At 42.0% G+C, this 22,744-nt stretch overlaps 1 protein-coding gene across 7 annotated transcripts in view; it reads left to right on the forward strand.

Moving 5' to 3' along the window:
- The window catches only part of TENM4 (teneurin transmembrane protein 4), an 870,263-nt gene that overhangs the window by 749,900 nt on the left and 97,619 nt on the right, over positions 1-22,744 (forward strand). For all 7 annotated transcript variants that reach the window (XM_075919469.2, XM_075919465.2, XM_075919468.2 and 4 more), the window contains one exon: positions 16,289-16,408. In XM_075919469.2, coding sequence (XP_075775584.1) covers positions 16,289-16,408 — 120 coding nt within the window. The remainder of the gene's footprint in view (positions 1-16,288; positions 16,409-22,744) is intronic.

Below are 22,744 nucleotides of genomic sequence, written 5' to 3' on the forward strand. Positions count from 1 at the left end.
AGAATGAGCTTCACCTAAACCAAAATGGAACCAGATTGCTGGCACTTAACATTAAAAAGGCTGTAGAGCAGTTTTTAAACCAAGGGCTGGGGGAAAGCTGATAGGTGCGGAGGAGCACATGGATCAGACCGAGACATCTCTTAGGGGAGGGTCTATTAATAGAGATTCCCTATGTTCTAATGAAGAGGAGAGGATAGAAGATGATTTTTAAAATATGGGTAAGATCAGATATGAAACAGTCAAATGAAAAACAATCTAACACATCAGGAAATGGCAGACGAATAAACAGTGACACATTTTTGAAGTGCTTATACACAAAAGCTAAAGTCTAAATAATAAGATGGGTGAACTAGAGTGCCTCAATTTAAAGGAGAATATTAATATAATAGGCATCACAGAAACTTGGTGGAATGAAGACAATCAATGGGACTCAGTCATACCAGGTTACAAAATATATCGGAAGGACAGAACAGGTCATGCTGATGGGGGAGTGGCCCTGTGTGTAAAAGGCTATTCTTAACTTAGTCCTAAGTGGAGCACAGGATCTGGTCCAAGGGTTAAATATATATAGACCGCTTGGAAATAGTGACCATCATGTAATAGAATTTAACATCCCTGTGGTGGGAAAAACACTTCAGCAGCCCAACACTGTGGCATTTAATTTCAGAAAGGGGAACTACACAAAAATGAGGAGGTTAGTTAAAAAGAAATTAAAAGGTACAGTGACAAAAGTAAAATCCCTACAAGCTGCATGGAAACTTCAGACACTATAATAGAGCCCTAACTTAAATGTATACCCCAAATTTAAAAAAAAGTAAGAGAACCGAAAAAGTACCACCGTGGCTTAACAACAAAGTAAAAGAAACAGTGAGAGATAAAAAGGCATCATTTAAATAGTGGGAGTCAAATCCTAGTGAGGAAAATAGAAAGGAACATAAACTCTATCAAATTAAGTGTAAAAATATTTTTTTAAAAAGCCAAAAAGGAGTTTGAAGAATAGCTAGCCAAAAACTCAAAAAGTGATAGCAAAATGTTTTTAAGTACATCAGAAGCATAAAGCTTGCTAAACAACCAGTAGGGCCTCTGGATGATCAAGATGCCAAAGGAGCACTCAAAGACAATAAAGTCATTGCAGAAAAACTAAATGAATTCTTTGCTTTGGTCTTCACAGCTGAGGATGTTAGGGAGATTCCCAAATCTGAGCCATTCTTTTTAGGTGACAAATCTAAGGAATTGTCCCAATTGAGGTGTCATTAGAGGAGGTTTTGGAACAAATTGATAAATTTAACAGTAACAAGTCACTGAGACCGGATGGCATTCAACCCAAGAGTTCTGAAAGAACTCAAATATGAAATCGTGGAACTATTAACTGTTATGTGTTAACTGTTGTGAGTTAACTGTTGTATGTGAACTGTTAAATCACTTTCAGTACCTAATGACCTGGAAGATAACTAATGTGATGCCAATATTTTAAAAGGGCTCTAGACGTGATCCTGGCAATTAGAGACCAGTAAGTCTAATGTCAATACAGGGCACCTTAGTTGAAGCAATTGTAAATAATAAAATTGTCAGACACATAGGGCATGTCTAAACTACATCCTTCTTTCGAAAGAGGGATGTAAATTAGATCAAAATTGCAAATGAAGCTGGGATTTGAATTTCTCGTGCTTCATTTGCATAATGGCGGCTGCGCGTTCTTTTGAAAAAGGGTATTTCAAAAATGAAACCACTGTCTAGACATGGTTCTATTGAAAAAAAACATTTTCGAAAGATCCTGTACCCCAAAAATGAGGAGCATCTAGACAGTTGTTTCACTTTTGAAATACCCTTTCTCAAAAGAATGCATGGACGCAATTATGCAAATAAAGCTGGGGAAATTCAAATCCTGGCTTCATGTGCAATTTCGATCTGTCTAATTTACATCCCTCTTCCAAAAGAGGGATGTAGTTTAGACATGCCCATAGAGAGATCTTGGAGTCATTGTGGATAGTTCTCTGAAAACATCCACTCAATGTGCAACAGCAGTCAAAGAAGCTAACAAAATGTTGGGAATCATTAAAAAGGGATAGAGAATATTTTATTGCCACTATATAAAACCATGGTATGCCCCCATCTTACAGATGTGGTCGTCTCCTCTCAAAAAAGAGATATTGGTATTGGAAAAGGTTAAGAGACGGGCAACAAAAATGATTAGCGGTTTGCAACAGGTCTCATATGAAGAGATTAAAAAGACTGGGACTTTTCATCTTAGAAAAGAGGAGACTAAGGGGGGATATGATAGAGGTCTAGAAAATTATGACTGGTGTGGAAAAAATGAATAAGGTAAAGTTATTTACTTGTTCCCATAACATAAGAACTAGGGGTCACCAAATGAAATTAATAGGTAGCAGGTTTAAAACAAACAAAAGGAAGTTTTTATTCATGCAGTGCACAGTCAACCTATGGAACTCCTTGCTAGAGGAGGTTGTGAAGACCAGGACTTTAACAGGGTTCAAGAAAGAGCTAGATAAATTCATGGAGGTTAGGTTCATCAATGGCTATTAGCCAGGATGTGTAGGAATGGTGTCCCTAGCCTCTGTCAGAGGCTGGGAATGAGTGATGGGAGAGGGATCACTTGAAGATTCCCTGTTGTGTTCTCTCCCTCTGGGGTATTGGTATTGGCCATGTCAGCAGACAGGATACTGGGCTAGATGGACGACCCAGTATGGCTGTTCTTATGTTCTTCAGCACTCGGAAGAAATCATTCTGTCTGCCTTCCTTTGTCCTCCGTGGAGGCCACCAGCCATTGTGCCTGCCCTCCCTCTAATGCAGCAGCCACAATTTAGCCCTCACTGTCTATTTATTGCTTGAGTTTGTATGTAATGCTGTTGTTAGAAGGGAGGTGTTTACCATCCCTGGTGGGACCATATCAACACAGTACGTTTGCATTTCCTACATGGCCTGTGTGGAAGTGGCAGCAGAATGAAATATATGATGGAATATATACAGTATATCCCTGGGGCTTTATAGAGATGCAGCATAGCTACCTTTTAGAAAGAACAGCAGCACAGATCATCTAATGGAGTACAAATAAATGAATATCTCATGACAGCTAGCCTATGAGTGAATTTATTATTGAATTACACTCTAGCTTTTTAAGAACAAGCCGAGCTGACAAGCCACCTCATCACCACAAAAGGGGGAGAGAAAAAAATATAGTGATAAATGACGCTGATAGATAAAGGTAAAGACTGTGTCTCCTGCAAAATACCAGCAATTATATAGTATTCCTGTCTGGATTTAAAAAACACTGTCCATATTGAAATGAGTGTTTATGATGATAAGGCAAGTAGCTAAATTAAATTCTGAATGCGCAGAATGTCTTTTTGCATCATTTTGATGAACAGATAACAAGTACTCTTCTGCCACTTGATCATTCTTGTATTGATTTCAAAACCACTTACCCTTGCTGTTTGCTTTGTATCTTTAAGCCGTTCTTAGTTGTCCGTCACCATAAGCAGCTGCACAAGATGCACTGATGTCAGGTTGTTGACTTTCAAGTGGGACACCTGATACCCTTGTTCTCTCTTGAGGGACAGCGTCAGACAGTAGTCTAAATTCATGGCCCGCGGAGTCTTTTATGTCAATTGTCAGCATAGGACTAAGCTACCTCTGGCAGCCAGGCAGAGAACTGACTTTTTTCTAGAGTGTGTTTTAAAAAGAATGCATGGTGTTTTGAAAGAGTATCTGTGTTTGACCCCCTGATGGTTTATGCTACAGCTATCATGTGAAGCCATGATACGGTGCTATCAGTATAATTAACTTTCCGTGAACCCACTATAATTATATGGGCAACTGGAAACAAAGAAAAGAGCTATAGAGTAGAGCTCAGTGTTGTGTGAGTGCCCTTATGACAATTGGCCTCTGGCACTAGCTACAAAGAGTCTTTTCCCTCCTTCACTTCTAGAGCCAGTACACAGGTAAGGAAGGTTTAATGGTTTAAAATTCCCACTGGAAATCAGATTTCTTGGTTCTCTTTCCAACCCTGCTACTGATTCCTGGTGTAACTGAGAGCTAATCATGTCACTTCTCTATGCCTACGTTTCTCCATCTATACTATAAGGAAAACAATATGTACCTACTCTAGAGGAGTGTTTGAGGACATGTTAGGAAATTATTATAAAAGCATTCTGAGTTCTTGAGATACAAGGTACAGTACTTTATAAATGCAACAGTTTGGTATTTTATAATATATTGTAAGTATGTATGATTTTGGGTTTGTTTGTTTTTGTTTTACTTTGAACAATCAAATCATATCTCATCCATTATCTAGCACCACAGCCGATCAGCTGATCCTAGTGAGAGATCACGGAAAGGTTGGAGGAGATAATACTGTCCAAAGCTTGTGGTTAATACCCTTTCAGTTCAGTTCTAAGGGATTTAAAATGAAGATCTACATAGCGCTTTCATAGTACCCTTGAGAGGAGGGATTTGTTTACTTTTTCCATGTCTCCCTGTGTCAGATTGCAGACAGCTGCCCCGAAAAAACATGTAGACCTTTCCTTTCCTATGACAAAATGTGTATTTTGGGGAAGGAGGGTACTTAATACAGGACAGCTATTCTGAGGAAAAACCACAGTGAAAACAAGACACTTTAGTTTTATTCTGAGGTAACTGGCTTTGCCTTCACTGTGTTTTCACTATGGAATAGCTTACATGGGTTAGTTACCTTGTGGTAAAAAATCCATTTTTATAGCAGTCAGGATAAAACCTGACACAGGAGCCTGAAACTAAAGTGATCAGTGCAGTCCTGAAGATTACAGTCTTAGTTAGTCATGGCAACTCCACACTGCTTTCTGTGGTTTTGGCTTTAATGTGAAGTATTGCATTTAGTCTGCTTTGCCTCTGGAAGAGCTTGACATGGACACACAACATAATGATGATGCAGTGATGCATTCTCTACCTGGCTTCTACTGAGGTAAGTTTAACCAGAGATGGATGCTATATAGAGGATTGTGAGATTCTGCTAATGATCTCCCTCACGTCAGCTGATCCAGCCCATAGCTTTAGCTTGGCTCCAAAAGGACTATGAAATACATCCACTTCTGGGGTGAAACACAGAAACTTTTAACAGGCACAACAACTCTATTGTACAATTTAGGACAGGGTTTGAAGAAGAATACCTTATCTACTTGAACTATATTATTATCATTCATAGGTTTGAATAAATCTTGCTATAGATCTATTAGGGTGTGTCTACATTGCACCCTTACCTCAAAATAAGCCACACACTTTGAGCTATGCAAATTGCATAGCTTATTTCAAGGTAATTTCAAAATAAAGCACTATTCTGACAAGTCTCTTAACCCTTGTGGAACGAGGGTTATAGGGATACCAGAATAGTGCAGCCGTTATTTCAAAATATATTTAAAAAAAACGGGTGCGTTTAAAGACTAGACACTTCCAGTGTCCCAAAATAGAACCAGTGTCTAGACATAGCCTTAGTGTGTTTAGTAAAGGTCATATTACATATTATTCATCATAATGATCATTTCCTAGCTCTAGCTTTGAGATTGAGAAGACATTTTTATGTTTTAAACAAACAAATAAAAACCACAAGAGGTTTTTACATCATCTCATTGTCACCTTCTTCTATTGCTTTCTCAAAGCCTTGTTTTGCTTTGGTTGCTTTCTGCCTAAATGGACTCCTTAAGAACTAAAGATCATGTACTCTGAAACTGAAAAGAGCAAAGAAGAGGTCAGAGGGACCAAAATAGCTCCTTTTACTTTGATAATATTCCTCTTAAGCAAAGATAGTGTACTTATAAAAAACTCTCTTTCCTGTATGGCAAACAATAAATGTATATGCCCTTCACCCTTCTTTTTTACTTGAAAATGTGGTGTGTGGTGTCATTTAATCTCATTGTGATTTTTATTCTATGTAAGAAGCTACTGCCAGAATATACCAATATTAGAAAGACCAATGGAGATGCAATCAGGGAGGCAGTTCCAATCCTTTTGTACATTTCTTTCATCATACTGCTAGTACTGTAGCTGGTAAACTACTACCCTTCAATGAGGAAAGAAAAATAGTCTAAAACTAATGTAATAGTTCGAGGAAATTATGGGAGCTTATTGTCATGGAAAAATTAATGTATCAATTACATATCCAAAAAATATTAGAGGACAACTAAATACTGAGTACCATTAATTCCATCCTCAATGTACATTTGGCTGCAAAAATCTCCATGTTAAAAAAATCTCTTTTAATATTACTATTTAATAGGTGTGCCTGGTTTGATAAATATGAATGGAGTCAGTAGTTCTACTCCATTTAATAAACTTGCCCGAAACAACACCTTCTGGATCGTTTAAAGAGGCTTTATTTACAAGGGTATTATGGGAATAACCTCCTAAATAAAAAGATTTGCTTATTATCTGGCTCCATAATGTTTCTGTGAACTAAAAGTTGTAGTGGTTATCATTTTGTTTGTGATATATACATGGCAATTATTTGTAAACCTGCTAAAACTTCCTAAATAAATTATTAGCTATAAAATCAAAACCTTACCCCCTAAAAAACCAATATATTTTCTTGAACTATTCTCTTCATAATTTCTGAAACTCACAGTTTGTATCAAGCTAGCAAAGAGCTATAGATAGTTTAATAATCTTTTCCGCAGTGCCTCCGAGAAGTGAGATAATTGCATCAATAATGTTTAAACAATGTGTTCTTCAATCTGTGTGTTCCATTTAGTCCTTCTATCACTGTGTCTGTCTTGTACAGATGGTGGACAGGGAAAGCCTTTATTTTGTGTCTTGTGAATTAAGCACATTGTCTGAGCTTTCTAAAAGCTTGCTAAATAACTATTAATAATGCTAATTATAATATCTGTGAGATCAGGTAAGCAAATTCCTCCACAGTTTGATTTCTTGAGCCTCATGAGACCTGGCATAAGAATAAGCGTATCATTCATTTCTGAGAGTTAGTGCACTATAAAGTCGTTACCTCTCATAGAAATAATAGCTTCTAGAAGCACATTTTTGTGGGGTATGAAATTAACCTAATGCATGATTATATGCAAAAATAGCTTGTGCAAAAGAGCTACTGAAACCCTCTAAAAGGTTAAGAACCTAAAGCTCTGATCAACTTTCCACTTATACAAGTTTACCAGTAAATCAGGAGCAACTCCTCTTAGAGATACACTAGTTTCAATGGGAGGAGAATCAGCTTTTAAATCTTTGTTGTTATGGGAAGAAAGAATTCCATGTAACCCTTATATCATACTGTAACATAACTTTATTTTGTACAGCACTTTCTAACTGTATTCTAAAGTACTTTTTCAAGCTTCAGTAATATAGTAGGACCTAATTATTATTATTATTACTACACAAATCACTGCTAGTACTACAGTCTTCTCTTAATTTCTTGTTTTGGAACACCCTTCCTGTGTCTTGCTGCCTCAGCTGCTCCTCCTATTACTGATTTCATCTGAAAAGTCATTTTTCCCTGTAAATGGTGAGTTGGTGAGGCAGAGAGATGGTATAGATGGCAGGAGAGAAACAGAAGCTTCTCTTTCCAACAGTGGCCAAACTGGTGGATCAGAGAGGAGTAGGTGCTTCCAGAAGTAAGAGAGAGAGCCTGGGTTTGTGAAATAGGACCAAATCTAAGAGGAGTTCTATAAGAAATAAGGGCAATTTTCAAAATAGTTCCTGACATCAAAGGAGTCTAAGTGAGGTGATTATGTCACCGTGGGTTTTTTACAAGTGGGAAATGTACAACTGTTTACTCACATAATGTTATTTTGCTACTAAACTGGCATATATCAAAGGTGCCTTTGTAATTTTGGGGAAATTCAGATATGAATAGCTTACTGGCAATATTGCCAGCAAAATGGTGGCCAGGGTATTGAAGAAGATCATTGTCCACTGAGAATGTCTAATAATAGCTCCTATAAACTACAGTGTAAGTCTGCATTGAGCATAGTGATGGCAGAAATACATAACACAGGGATTGCTTGACAAACTAGCGGGGAACTAAATGCACACACTGGAGGTAAGTACAAAAGGAGTTCAGAAGAACTGGCATCTACTCAAAGGCTGTGTCTACATTGGCAAGATTTAGTTCAAAAGTCGCTGCTTTTGCGCAAAATCTTGCCGCCTGTCTACACTGGCTGTGAGTATTTGCGCAAGAACACTGACGTTCTACTGTATGAAATCAGTGCTTCTTGCGCAAATACTCTGATGCTCCTGCTCAGGGATAAATAAGTCCTCTTGCGCAAGTATTCTTGCGCAAGAGGCCAATGTGGACAGGTAACATCAATTTCTTGTGCAAGAAAGCCCGATGGTTAAAATGGCCATCAGAGCTTTCTTGTGCAAGAGAGTGCCTCTGGCACGGATGCTTTTGCCCAAAAGCAAATCTTTTGCGCAAAGGCACATGCCAGTATAGATGCTCTCTTGCTCAAATACTCTAATGCAAAAACTCTTGCATTTAGAGTATTTGCACTAAATCTTGCCAGTCTAGACGTAGCCAAAGAGACAACATCAAAGGTCCAACAGCAAATTATCCCAATACAAAGACAAGATGGGAAGACTAGTAACTGGCCATTGTGGCTACACAAAGGATCATACAGAAAGGGGAAACATGGATAAATTGCTATGGATGAGTATAAAAGAAAAGCATAATCATGTAGAGCACATGCAAAGCAAAATGAACTACACCTAGCAAGAGACATAAAAGATCATAAGACTCATTGTGACTAGATAGTTACTACAGTATTAGCAATGGGAAGGAACACAAGCCAAAACAGGGAAAGAACAAGGTAAGGAATATTTAGATAAGTTAGATGTATTCAAGTTAGCAGAGCCTGATGATATTCATCCTAGAGTACTTCAGGAACTATCTGAAGCAATCTCAGAACTGGTAGTGATTATCCAGGAGAAATCCTGGAAGACAGGTGAGATCTCAGAGGTCTGATGAATGGCACATATGTTCCATTTAAAAGAGGGAATTAAAAGAGGGAATTAAAAAGGACCTGGAAAATTATAAACCAGTCACCTTAACTTTGACACCTGGAAAGATACTGGAACTAATTATTAAACCACCATAATTTATAAACAAACAATTTATAAGCACCTTTCAATGCAATTGTTGCTAAGTTCCAGAATAGGTTTCAATGGGAGATTGTGGAATTCCCATCATCGGAGGTTTCTAAGAATGGGATGGACAAATACCTGTGAGGAGTTAAGTTTATTTGGTCCTGCCTCAGCACGAGGCACCTGACTACATTACCTCTCACCATCCCTTCCAGCCCTGCATTGCTGATTCTATAAAAGAGGCAGTAGAGAGATTCTCAGATACCATGGTGATGAGTTTGGTATAAAAACCCACTGTAAATCTAAGGCTGTTATTGTACACCTTGATAAGTAAGAGCCTTATCGAGATACCTCAGATGCAACTTCATTATCTGTATTCCTAAAATTATGCCAATTCTATTGTTTTTTCTCCAGTTTTCCTTATCTAGTTTGAGTAATGGGCTTGGAATATAACATTTTGATTAATTGCCTGCATTATTTTAGATTGTTAATATTTTGCAAAAATGCTCTACATTTTTCACTCATTCCAAAAAAATAGAGACAATTAAATATAGACAATAGGAAAAATATTAACAATTAAAAAACCCACCCCATAAAAGACATCACACTTTTCCTGATGCTCAAGTGATGGAGCCATGCATCTAGCTTAGATGCATACGTTAAGAAAAAGAGCTGATGGGAGTTTAGTTCCTGCAGACAGCCAAGATTTGACTTCTCTTTCTCAGTTGCATTGTTTTTGCTTTTTTGCCTGGCATTCCTTTTCTCCTGTGTCTCCCACTCCATCAGCTCCTCAGGAAGTGGAGCTGTGGAAGCTGTCGCAGGTTCTGTCTGTCAATGCCATGTCAGCAAATCCCTGAATGCACAGTTGGTCAGATGTCAACATGTCTAGGTCCTCCTTAGCCTGACACTGGCATTCTGGTGTTCCATTTATTGGCAAGGTTCTCTGCCTAGCCTAATTAATTTGTTTTGAATCCCAGCTGCCAGACATATGCCAAACTCTTTCAGGAACTTGCAGGTGTTATACATAGCTGCATGGGAGCCTTTCTGGATGGCTACTTTTTAATTTTAATTTTCCTCTTTAAAAAAGTCTTTCTTGTTTAACATTTCAAGAATGCTTCATTTCTGTTTTCTTGCCAAACTTCATGATTCAAGTGACATCCACAGGTTTGTTCAGTAGTTGTCAGCTGTCGGCTTTCCAGGCTGCCAAACTAAACAGGAAGAACCAGATTGTTGATGGCCCTGTGCAGGAAGAGAGTGCAAGGAGTCTTCTTCCTCATAGCTGGGAAGCAAGGGTCCAGAAATTGCACTAGATTAGCCCAGTAATTGTTCCTGCACCAGAGAGTCCCAGTGGTGGACCAGGAGCCCAGGTCAGTTGGCTGCAGTGAGGCCAGTGGCCAGGAGCCCTGCTGCAGGAATCTACCTGGACCAGTGGCAGGGTGGCCAGAGTGCCAGTGGGCTCCAGCAGGGCAGCAAGCTCTTGGTGGGAGCAGAAACTGAGCCCACTGGGTCGGGAGCCTGATGGGGCTGGAAGAGGAGTGGGGCCAATGGCAGAGAGGAACCAGCAGGGAGGCCAGCAGCAAGGGAGCCCAGCTGAGCCAAAGGCAGGGAGAGCCAGCGCTGGCCCAGGAGTGGGGCCGGAAGCAATGGGGCCAGAAATGACCTCCTATGGTCTGGCAAAATCCCTCATTAGGTACCAGTCAAGTCCAAAGGGTGCCAGACCAGGGTGGTCCAACCTATACTGTATCCTGTGCTGTAAATGAGGCAAAGGCCAATAGCATGTAATGATGTGCTTTATTGGCAGGGTTTTATTCTGCCACTCATCACGAATGTATCTGCATACATCACAAAGCAGTACCACACTCCCACAGCAGTATAAGCACCTATGTGTAAGACAATAGACCATAATTTATCTTCACTGTGCCCCACTGAGGTAGAGCAGTGCTATTTTCCCCATTTTACAGGTGTGGCACAGAAAGACTATGTGATTTGTCAAGGTCACACTGGAAGACTCTGGCAGGACCAGAAATAGAACCTAAATCTCCCAAGTTCGACATGAGGGCTGAACAGCAGAAACCTCCTTCCTCTCCAGTCACTCCATGCAGCACTGGTGACGCCCCAGAATGTTCAGCTGTGGGCAGCATGATACCAAAAAGATGTCAAACTATTTGGAAGTAACTTACAGAAAATTAACATTTATAGAGATGTTGGGACTCCTGAGTAGAGATTAAAAATATTTACTGCATTAGCTACCAGGGTGGGGAGATCATGCTAATCATCCCAATGTATTTCAAGCTTTTCAGCTTCCAAGAAAAAAGGAGCTATGGAGTTATGCGTTAACACTAAGTAAAGGAAAAATTAGCATGTATACCAGAAAATAATTCCTAACTATGAAATCAATGAGCTTAATCCAATGCTTGTTTAAAGTCAGTGAGAGTATTTTCATCCATTTCTACAAAACTATGGAAAAAGTTGTCTACTGCACAATGCCAACCATATTCCCAGCACTAAACAAATAATTATTAATAATTATTTCACACATACAGAATGGGAAGCAACTGTCTAGGAAGGAGTACTGCTGAAAGAGTTTTAGGGGTCATAGTGGACGACAAGCTAAACATGAATCAACAGTGTGACACTGTTGCAAAAAAAGCAAACATGATTCTAGGATGCATTAACAGGAGCATTGTGAGAAAGACACAAGAAGTCATTCTTCTGCTCTACTCTGGGCTGGCCAGGCCTCAATTGGAGTATTGTGTCCAGTTCTGGGCACCACATTTCAAGAAAGATGTGGAGAAATTGGAGAAGGTCCAGAGAAGAGCAACAAAAATGATTAAAGGTCTAAAGAACATGAGCTATGAGGGAAGACTGAAAGAATTGGACTTGTTTAGTGTAGAAAAGAGAAGACGGAGAGGGGACATGATAGCGGTTTTTAAGTATCTAATAAGGTATTACAAGGAGGAGGGAGAAAAATTGTTCTCCTTGGCTTATGATGATAGGACAAGAAGCAATGGGCTTAAACTGCAGCAAGAGAGATTTAGGTTAGACATTAGGAAAAAATTCCTACCTGTCAGAGTGGTTAAGCACTGGAATAAATTGCCTAGGGAGGTTGTGGAATCTCCATCACTGGAGATACTTAAGAGCAGGTCAGACAGACACCTGTCAGGGATGATCTAGAGATGGTACCTGGTCCTGCCATGAGGGCAGGGGACTGGTCTCGATGGCCTCTTGAGGTTCCTTCCAATTCTATGATTCTATGAATAATAATTGCCTAGGAGGTTTAATGTTAAACCAGACAAAGAGCTAGGAAACTTCCTGTAGGGAATAATCTTTCCTGGCATGAAGATGGATTAGATTACCTAGTTGGCATTTTTTTTTTAATTTCTAGTATTTTATAACTGTTGGCGTACTTGGATTTTTTTTCCACCATGTAAATACAGGCATTTCTAAAGAAAATTGTAATTTCTCTATAGCTGTGGAAGGGAAAAATGAATGTGTCTCAACCTTTGATGACACTATGCCCTAGATCATACCCAGGGGGACAAGTGGACAGTAACTTAATCTTCTAGTGGTTACAAATTACTTCACAAAGCAGTGGTCTAAAATTGCTGTGTCTCAGACTCACCATCTAGCAAGCCACATGGTAGTAATTCAACAATGATTTAGTGTTCCCTAATTATAAGGAAACCTCTATAGGAAAATAAAAGACCAGAGGGGCTGGGAAAGGCTAATTAAAAAAACAGACTGGAAAACTGGTTATTGTAAAACAAGGGATCTGTATAGCAACATGTAAACACAATCTGAAAAAAAATAGTTCAGGCAGTATATGAAATCTGTTAACAATTCAATGGAAAGACAAGTCTACAGCAAAGAGGCATTCAGTTTAGCTCAACTGCAGAAAATATATTTGGTGCTGGCAAAACTAGACTGATGGAATAAATCTTCTCTATTAACATGCGAAATAATTTTATGTAAATATATTGGTAGACCTTCCGAGCAGGGCTGAGAGTCTTTGCAGTACCACTTAACATGTTTGCAGTGTAATTGCATTTAGACCAAGGTCTTCTGAAGGAAATGGTGACTAAATTAGCATCAACCAGGTTCCTAGGGGGCTAGGTGCATTGTGGGTAGTCGATCTTGCCTCCAGAAAGGACATAATGACACTGACGAGGCCAGTTGCTTACAAAGCACATCATTAATTGGTTTTCCCAAATGGGGCAAATTTTATCAACTGGGTAAGTAGAAGATTTGAAGATCTGATCAGGCAGGGTCTGGGAGTCAGTTTCTTTCCCATCTGCCTCCCCTCAACCCCGCTAGGGTTAATTAAGTTCAGATATTTGTACATGTTGCCCCAGCTTCATTTTATGACTGTGATTTGAGAAGGACTGCCTTCTGAGTATTCTTTACAGAGTGCAAATAAAAGAGTTATTATAATCCTCAAGAGGATTTTTTTTTGGGGGGGGTAGGTAGGCTGTCCTGAAAGTTACTTGTTTCTGAAGATGGGCTAGCTTAGTCCAAATCAGTAAGCAAATAGGGTATGTCTACACTACCACCCTAATTCGAACTAGGGTGGTTAATGTAGGCAACCGGAGTTGCAAATGAAGCCCGGGATTTGAATTTCCTGGGCTTCATTTGCATATTGCCGGGCGCCGCCATTTTTAAATGTCCGCTAGTTCGGACTCCGTGCCCACGGCTACACGCGGCACGAACTAGGTAGTTCGGATTAGGCTTCCTATTCCGAACTACCGGTACACCTCGTTCAAACTAGGGTGGTAGTGTAGACATACCCATAAATATGAAGCAAAGAAGCTGAACAATGCAACTTGGAGAGTTGTGGAGAGAGGGAGGCGTATCGCTCGCTGATAGCTAGAAGTGCAGACGTGTTTGTTCAAGTTGTCCCTTTAGGGTGAATTCTTTTGCGTATTTGTATTGGCCTGTAACAGTGTGGCTGTTATTTATCCCTACAGGCCTAAGTGCCCATGATATCATGAAGGCTATGGGCCAGATCCTCAGCTGGGGCAAAGCTCTCTATTATTCCAGCTGACGATCTAATCCAGTGTATTGGCTACAACTTTTCTCACGAGCTGTCATCTGCTTAGACCCTGGGAGAATAACCATCATAGTTATCTTTTGTCTAGTGCGTCAGTGAAGGCATCCACATCATTTGGTGTCTTTTCTTTGTTTGTAGTTTGTGGGGAGGCAATGGAAGAAAATAGGAAACCACCACCATTGTCTCATGAAAATGTGCTCTATTTGTATTGCAGCTCAACCACTTTAGCATGAGCTAGCAGCCATTGGTAATTCCTCTGGCATCAGTATAAATATGTAATGCTAATTCAGTGTGCCAAGTCCATTGTTCCCAATAGCTAGAATTTCTTGGTCTTCAGAACAGGAGTACACTGTGATGCTTATCTTTCCACAAAAGGTAAGGCTGATCAGAAGGCCCCAGGACCTGTTGACCATTACAGACTCTACTTCAGCTCTTACCAGAGAAGAATGATCTTGTGAGTAAACTTCCTCAAAATGGAAGTTATGGGTACTGCCCCTAGCTGTCCATAAACATTGGTACTTTGAGTCAAGTAGTTTTTCATAGTGTTCTGTAGACTTCAGTGGGGTTACAGTAGAGTGAATTTCCCCGCCTGTCAAATGGACAATATCCTGGGATGTTGCAAAGCAGGGTAGTTAATGCAGTCCTTGGATGGAAGGTGCTGTGGAATACATAAATTATTGTTTTTGTGACGGGACTGCTTCTCCTTCCCCATCTGTCAGAATCAGGGCTTATTCTGTGGAAAAACACCAGAGTAAAACTAATATAAGGGAAATAAAAATCCAAGGAAAATACATCTTTTTTTTTCTGGGACTGATCCCAGGGAATATAGGAATCAAGTGACTAGCTACTAGAATTGAAAAAGTCAGAAGCTTTTGTTTCCGAGTATCTGAATGCCATGTTTTGAGCCGTACTCTGCCATCAACATATACATGAAAATCCCTGCTTAAATCAATGGATAGTTCTGCTATACCTGGACGGCATGACAACTAAAAAGCTTGCTTTCTATATCATGGAATAAATGCCCAGTGAAATCCTTATTTGATACACCAAGGTTCCACAATTTGTTATTATCCCTCAGGAAAATAGGTACCTAGAAATAGACACTGAGATCAGACAACCAACAATAGTCTTTTTTGGAAGCTCGTTGGCAAGCTGTACAATCTAGGGCTTTGAATAGGGACTTTAAAATAGAGACCTGTGTATTCTGTCCTTGGCCCTGCCACAGATTTGCTGAGTGACCTTTAAGCATTCTGAGATCCTGGGGTGAAAAGTGTCTTAGAAGTACAAAGCAAAATTTTGTAACTATAATCTACTTGTGGTTCTGTCAATTGCTGAAACATTCTATAGGGAAGCCATCTGTCTAATCCTGGCAAAATTGTCATCACAGTTTCTCCAAGCAATAACTTACACTTTTTTATGAAGTATGGAAGATCTAACTCATCAAGGCAAGTGCATCTCTTTGATCATTATGCCCTAAACCTGCCCTGGCAGTATTTGGTACATTCCCATCTGCCTCTGTTCTAAAACATGTTTTGTCCTTAATCAGGCCAATACTTTCAAGATACTATGAACCTGAGGGGGTTATAGCTGTGTCAGGATATCATGTGCCCTATAGGAGAAAATAGCAGAGGACAGTGTATTTGCCAGTGGTTAAATATTACAAGAGTAGAAAAAAGGTGAAACCAGATTCTGCCCTTGGATGCTCGTGGACAACACTCAAGTCAGCAAAAGCCTTGTGCCGCCATCTGGGGACATGATTCGTGTTCTGTATTCTAATGCATATGGTATACCGGAACCTCTGTACTTCAGGTGTCCCTAATCTGGGAACACCCATGGTACAGACCCTGGTAAGGGGAGGAGGAAGCAGCTCTGCATGCTGTCACTCCTCCTTCCTCCCAGCTAGGGGAATGGCGGTGTAGTGACATGCTGCTGCTAAGGCTTTTCCCCGCCTCTCCCATAATGCTCCACCTCCATCCCCCTCATGCCCAGACTTCGCAGTGCCCTCCCTGACCCAGCAAATTCTTTAATCTGACATACCCTTTTTCCCAGGGTAGCCAATTAAAGATGTTCAAGTGTATTTAGTATCCCTGTATGAAGGTTACGTTGGGGACCATTTCCGTCTTTGATGTGATTCACCATTTCCTATTATTTCTTTCCTTCGTGCAGCCATGCGTGTGTGATTCGAGGTCAGGTGATCACATCAGATGGAACCCCTCTCGTTGGAGTGAACATCAGCTTTGTCAACAATCCTCTTTTTGGATACACGATCAGCAGGCAAGATGGCAGGTATGGTTTCTGCTGTACATCTTCCAGTATGTAAGCACCCAGGGATGCATATCATGGAATCAGCAATGGAGAATGACGCTCCTAGCAAATACACAGTCACATCTGGTGCAACCAGCAGCCACTTTTATTCCTGTTAATATTACTACTGATATTATTACAAAAGTGCCCAGAAGCATTGGGTGCTCTGTGTTATCTATGCATTTAAAGAAATTATAGTTCCTACCCCAAACCACATATTCTTTATTACTTTATATAGAAATTATTGGGCAAAATAATTAAACTTGTAAAATGCAGTACTGCTAGAGGCAAATGGTAAAAATCAGTTCCACTGAACCATAACAAAATCACTGTGAATTTGGGCAAGTCCTGTATTTTATCTTTTGTCTCTCAATACTAATTGACTCTCTCTCCTTTAAGGACAAAAGCTAAATATAAGGAGTAAGGTTCTGACTGACAGAGCTGCATGTACTCTAGCTAATGGTGATTAACACTAGCACTTTGGAAAGGGTGACCCAGCTCCTACTGACTTTAATAGCTCTCCAATCTGACACTAGTGTTGAGGATTAGACTTGACCTGGCTAGAACAGCCAATGAGGTGATAATGAAGGCGATGAACACTTGCTAGAAATGTATGCTTTGTGTAGTCTTGGCATGTTCCCATGGGACTTGGTGCCCATTGAAACTTTTCAAGATATGTTCTCATTAATGTTCCATCTGCTGGAAAATACAACAGTAAAATGTGAGTAGCAGGGCTATTTCCATGGAAAACTGATTATCTCAGTTAAATTAGCATATCTTATAAGGGAAGCCGGTGCTTTTGCAAATCTTGAGGCTTAGAGACTATTGAAAGAGATAGATAATTGTTCATTCACATTTATACTGTGGTGCAACTCCATTAATCTCAGGCCTGGTCTGCACTGACATTTTTGCTCAACCTACCTACATTGCTTAGGACTAAAAAACTTCACACCCCGTGCAATTTAGTTAGATCTGGCTAACCTCACTATGAATGCAACAAGGCTGACAGAAGAATTCCATCTCAGATAGTTAGGAAAACCCCCTCTTTGGATATATTTGCTGTGTCTCTATAGCGTAAACAGACCCTAAGTGGAGCAACTCCTGATATGCGCTCATGCAAGTGAGACCAGAATCAGGCCTTAGAGGTCAAATTCACTGCAGTGTAAATGACTGGCACAAAGGCTACACAAATAAAAATAATAATGCCTACAAAAACTTGACCATAGGTGGGTAGCTGGTGTGCTAGGATTCCCTGTTTTTCATGCGGCCTTAGGTAAAGTAATAAAGTAGCTATCAGCAGCACATGAACATAGTTCAAGGGTGGGCAATAATTTTTGGTGGGAGACCATGCCAAGATTTTGGAAAGTGATCAAGGGCCACACTTTTCTGTGGAGGGGTTGTGGGGTCTAAAATGGAGGCTGGGTGCAGAAGGACACATGGGGTAAGGGACTGGGGTGCAGGAGAGGGTGTGCTATCTGAGAGGGTGTATGGGTGAAGGAGGGGGTTGTGACCTGAGGCAGAAAAATGGGGTGCAAGATCTGGGAGGGTGTTTGGGTACAGGAGAGGATTCTGGCCTGGGGTAGGACGGGGTGCAAGGTCTGGGAGGGAGTTGTGACATGGGGCAGGAGGTGCAGAGGGCTTGAATGTGACCGGAGGGAGGGAACTGGGATGTGGGAGGGGCAGGGATGCCAGAGGAAGGGTCTGGCTGGGAGGCGCTTACCTAAGCCCTGCAGCATCTCCAAGGCAGATTGGGCTCTCTGCCTGCTGCAGCCCCAGAACGCTTGAAACTGCAGGCTGCTCCCTCCACATGGCTCTCAGCTCCTGGCTGGGGGAGAGGCTTGCACTGCTCCTGAAGAGGAGCTGAGAGCTGAGAGATTGGCTGGAGTCCGTTCTTATTGTCCTGTTCTTTCTGGCCAATAGGAGCTAAGGATTGGGTTGGGGGCGGAGACAACACAAAGCTTATCCTCTCCCTGCAGAGCAGAGAAACACAGGGATTGCACTTTAAAACCCAACAGCTACATGCCTGAGGGTCCCAGCAGGGTGATCCGTGGGCCGGACCCGGTGGCTTGGCGGGCCGGATCTGGACCTTGGGCCGTATTTTGCCCAGCCCTGACATAGAGTATGTCTTCAAAATAAGTCCCATCACCAGGCTAGCATTCCTGTCCTTTACTGCTGGGGCCCCCCCACACGGAAAACAAATGGAGTTAGACAGCCTTTGCAATTGTCCATACTCCCTTATAATTTCCCTTCATTATGTTCTATATCTCTGACGCTGTGCTTTGTGCTAACAACATTTCAGAACATAATATTCAAAAAACAGTATGATTATATTACTGAGTATCTTGAAACATAAGAATGAAGTTATAATTGGCCCCAAAATATTATTTTGACATTCACTCATATATTTTCTTGCATGATTGGGCATAATGCTACATCTGTGTGCACTGGAAGGAGGTAGTATATGAAGAGATGAAGGCATTGTCCCTTTAAAGAACAAGAAGTTATTTCATTTTCACTGGTACAATGTGAGAGCTATCTATAAAATTATCTGAAACATTGAAGGTACCATGGTCTAAAGATTGAGTGCAGGGGTGGGCAATAATTATTGATGGGGGGCCACTCCAAGATTTTGGTTAGTGGTCAAGGGCCGCACATTTCTACAGGAAGTACGAGGGCTGGGACTAAGGTTGAGTGCTGAAGGGAGCTCATGGCAGGGGACTGGGATGCAGGAGATGGTGTGGGATCTGAGGGAGTTGAGTGAAGGAGGTGGTTGTGATATGGGACAGGAGCTTGGAGTGCAGGATCCGGGAGGGGGAATGGATACAGGAGAGGATTCTGGCCTGGGGGATGAGTATAAGAGGGGGTGCAAGGCCTGGGAGTAAGTTGTGACCTGAGGGAGGGGGGTGAAGAGGGTTTGGGTGATAATTTGGGGCAGGAGGAGGCGGTGGCCTGGGGCAGGAATAAGTAGGAGTGAAGTGCCAGAGGCAGGCTGTGGCTACGAGGAACTTACTTAGGCCAGAGACCAGTGGAGCCAAGAGATTTTGCTCAGAGGACAGCACACAAAGCCTACTCCTCCCCCAGGCGCATGGAGAAGAGAGCCACAGGGAGCAGTCAGCTGCTTAAAGCGGTGTGAGGCTGCTCTAATGCATCTGGCTGCTCTGTGCATGAAAGTCTCGGTGGCGCGGCTCAGAGGCCAGATCTGGAGGCTTGGCAGGCCAGATCTAGGCCATGGAACAGATCTTGCCTGCCCCGATCTAGTGTGTAGCTTTTAGATACATCACTTCATCTCCCTGTGCCATGTTAACCTGTCTGTAAAATGAAGATAACACTTTCTTACTGGCTTGCCATGGTGTTTGTGGAAATAACGTGCTTTCAAAATGTAACATATTATTGCTATTTCAGTTGCTGTTCTATACTTCAGTACAGCGCAACAGTTGGACCCTCTTCTAATAATCTTTTCAACAGAACAATTTTAGTCTAAGACATTGTCTACACAAGTAATTTGCACCGATTTGACTGAATCAGTTTAGAATCCAATTTAGTTAAATCAGTGCAACCCCTTGTGGTCTCAGAATAAGAAGGTTCGCAGAAGGGAATCATGCCTATTTAACTAAATTGGATTCCAAACTGATCTAATTAAATCAGTACAACTTTCTTATATAGACAAGGCCAAAAATGAGTTTCATTATAACTGGAATTCCAATTTTCTAATTGCAATGAACTGTAACAAATTAGGACTTGAATTCTACTTCAGTGTAAATAGCTTCACTACGTTCTAGTTTTCTATAAGTAGGTTTCACCCTGTTGTCACATCAGTCAACTGTGGACTCCAAGGGTGAAATCCTGGCTCCACTGAAGTCAATGGCAAAACTCCTATTGATTTCAGTGGATCCAGGATTTCACAACAGGTTAGGTTGAATTAAATAACCCCAGAAAATGAGAATAAATAAAAGTTCATATGTGTTCTCAGACTGTTTATCATGATACAGTAATTCCTCATTTAACACGTGCACGCTTAACACGTTTTCGCGATAGCGTGATTTTTTTTTAGGGAACGTTTTTTGAATTACACGATCATCCCTGGAATAACATGATTTCCCCAGCCAGCCCATTGCTGGTGGGTGCACAGGGCTTCTCCTGCCTCCCTGCAAAGCAGCGGAGGGTTCGCGGCTCGCCGTGCCGTTCCCCGCTGCCGCCCCCTCACCGAACGCCTTGCCCCCTTTCCTCTGTCCCTGCTTGCAGGCCGGTGGCTGGGTTTCCCCAGCCAGCTCGTTGCCGGCAGCTGCGCGGGGCTTCCCCCGCCTCCCTGCAAAACAGCGGAAGGTTCGCTGCTCGCTGTGCCATTCCCTGGTGACCCCCACTCACTGGACGCAGTGCGGGTCCCGGCAGACCCATCACAGGGGCATACTCCCAACCCAATCCCCCTCCCCTCTCCTCCCCTTCCCTTCCCCAGAGCCAAACACCTCCCCTCCCTGCTGTAACCCAGTCCCCTTTCTCCTCCAACTGTATGTCCCGGTCCCAACAGACACCGCCGCTTGAAACGCAACCCCCACCTTTTCCGTTATTTTCAATGGGAAAATTGACCCCACATAACATGTTTTCACTTAACACGATCATTTTTTGAAACATATCTATAGTGTTAAATGACGAATTACTATACATGTATTTTTCAGATCCCAGGGCATGAGGATAAACCCACAGGTTTCAGAATGTACTCTTGTATATCTGACTTCTCTGTGCCACCTGGCTAATAGAAGGACCTCAACCCTGAATCCCTGTGAGTTGTTCTACTGTGGCATCCAGCCCCTCTCACTTGCTACTCAAAGAAATCCCAGATCCTCTGCCCCCAAACTGCGGAATACCCAGTTCACCAGTTTTAATTTAAACCAGCTCTTGTATAAAATCACACAGCACCTGTGAGCACTGAATACACCAAAGAAGAAACAAGAGAGAATGGTGGAAACAAATGGTTACAATACAAAGCCCAATCAGATAATGCCAAGAACCCTTATCACTAGCTCCTATCTAAGAGTATGCCTAAACTACATGGCTCCGTCGACGGAGCCATGTAGATTTGTTGTTTTGGCAAAGGTAAATGAAGCCGCGATTTAAATGATCGCGGCTTCATTTACATTTACATGGCTGCCGCGCTGAGCCGACAAACAGCTGATCAGCTGTTTGTCCGCTCAGCGCGCTAGTCTGGACGCTCTCCTGCCGACATCAAAGCCCTTTGTCAGCAGTCCCGGTAAACCTCGTCCCACGTGAGCAGCCCCACCTCCGGACACCCGGCGCGTGAGCAGTCCCACCCCCGGATGCCCGGCATGTGAGCAGCCCCACCCCCGGATGCCCGGTGCATGAGCGGTCCCACCCCTGGAAACTCAGCATGTGAGCGGCCCCGCCCCCGGGTACCCAGCAGCCACGAAAAGTTGTGGATCACTGCCTTACATGCTACTCTTTATGGATAAATATCCCACAACACTCCTGGGTCCGAGGTGGGAGTTGCTGGCAAAGAACAGAGGACTCTTTGCTAGGGAGCTCTGTGTCGCACCCACCCATTCCCAAGATCAGCAGCCCACCTGAGAGCATTGCTTAGGATTTATCCCGTGGCAGGTTGCTGAGAGTAATTTTGCAGAGTTTTTTTGGTTCATTTGGACAACTTGGAGAATGTCTACATAGCATTATGGAGCCCACAAGAGCAAGCCTCCCAGCCCACCTCTCTCTGTAGGCATCAGAGCCAAAACTCCAACCTGAGCTGCAGTTTAAAAGCGCTGTCTACACAGCTATTTCTAGTGCACTTGCATGAGCCATGCTGCCCAAGTCTGTCATCTCAGGCTGAAAGGCTTGCTGCCATAGACTCCAGAATGCGCTATAGTAATACACATCAAGGCTAAGCCATGTAACTCAAGAAACAGTAGTTGATGAGTAGCGGTGCCTCTTGCTGTACAATGCAAGCCTCTGTGTTTTCACAGCTGCTTGAGTCTGACATTAGATCGATGCCTTCCTTTCTGGCTCGGGTTTCGCGTCCATGGGAGAAGCAGGTTTTATTCCCCTGAAGGCTAACATGCCTGACCAAAGCTCATTAGCGCCCAGAGCTCCTACCAGCTCTGCTCGCCAATGACAGAACCAGAGGCATTTCTATAAATAAACGACTCCTAGTTTTCCAACAGTTGTTGAACATAATTTTTTTACATTTATCCCTTCCTTCCTTCGCCCTCTTTAGTGCTCAGCCTTGTGCGAAGTGAGCTTTTCCCTTCTAATAGCAGGGCTTGCCAAATGCTAATTGACTGTTAAAAATGTCCTCATCAAAGCACAAATGCT

The sequence above is a fragment of the Pelodiscus sinensis genome, chromosome 1, assembly GCF_052426305.1.
Source record: "Pelodiscus sinensis isolate ZL-2025 chromosome 1, ASM5242630v1, whole genome shotgun sequence".
Classification (NCBI taxonomy): domain Eukaryota; kingdom Metazoa; phylum Chordata; order Testudines; family Trionychidae; genus Pelodiscus; species Pelodiscus sinensis.